Source organism: Galeopterus variegatus, unplaced genomic scaffold (genome assembly GCF_000696425.1).
Source record: "Galeopterus variegatus unplaced genomic scaffold, G_variegatus-3.0.2 Scaffold1059, whole genome shotgun sequence".
NCBI lineage: Eukaryota > Metazoa > Chordata > Mammalia > Dermoptera > Cynocephalidae > Galeopterus > Galeopterus variegatus.
In genome coordinates, this window is record NW_007727170.1 from 341,255 (window position 1) to 342,034 (window position 780).

At 37.9% G+C, this 780-nt stretch overlaps 1 protein-coding gene across 1 annotated transcript in view; it reads left to right on the top strand.

Annotated features, from left to right (window-relative positions):
- PSMA4 (proteasome (prosome, macropain) subunit, alpha type, 4) overlaps positions 1-662 on the top strand; it is an 11,329-nt gene extending 10,667 nt beyond the window's left edge. Inside the window, exon 10 of the mRNA XM_008574535.1 lies at positions 238-662. Within this exon, the coding sequence (XP_008572757.1) occupies positions 238-392 (155 nt within the window). The 3' untranslated portion in view covers positions 393-662. The remainder of the gene's footprint in view (positions 1-237) is intronic.
- The last annotated feature ends 118 nt before the right edge of the window (positions 663-780 follow it).

The window sequence follows — 780 nt, forward strand, 5'->3', positions numbered from 1 at the left end:
AAGTGTTGTCACTGGTAGAAGATTCTGGTTGAGCCTTCAGAGGTTATAACAATGAAATTGTGGTTCCTTCTGGTCAGCATAGCTAATGGCAGGCCAGCTGATGGCACTTTTTCTAAGGGAGTGACAAACTGTCTGCTGAGAAAGTTGGGATGGTGTGAAGAGGTAAACTATTATTGCCTATTAGGTTTGTGTGCTAAGTATGTCTGTGTATAATATAATATATGTGTTTGTTTTTAGTGGAAATTGCCACACTAACAAGAGAGAATGGAAAGACAGTAATCAGAGTTCTCAAACAAAAGGAAGTGGAGCAGTTGATCAAAAAACATGAGGAAGAAGAAGCTAAAGCAGAGCGTGAGAAGAAAGAAAAAGAACAGAAAGAAAAGGATAAATAGGCTACAGAATCAGGGATTTTATAGCTCATTTGGGATACCACTTCAGTGTAAAAGCTGTCCTGCTCTTCCACACTGAGAAGACTTTTTTTTTTAACTTGTGCATTGGGGGAAAAGGACATTACATACTGAATTGGGTCCTTGTCATTTCTGTCCAATCGAATATTTTATTGTAATGATGATTACTCTTCATGGACATCTTAATCTCCCACATACAAACTCCCCCTCTTTTGGAATAAAACTTGGAAAGAATGGAAATGATGAAGGAAAAAATTCTCTATAGCAATAATTGTTAAAGACAGCAGGATTGGTAGGGCTGTTATCTTTTTATGCTTTATGCGTTCTGTGGCTTACACTCCTTTCACAGATGCTCTATCTCTGTCTCCTGAGA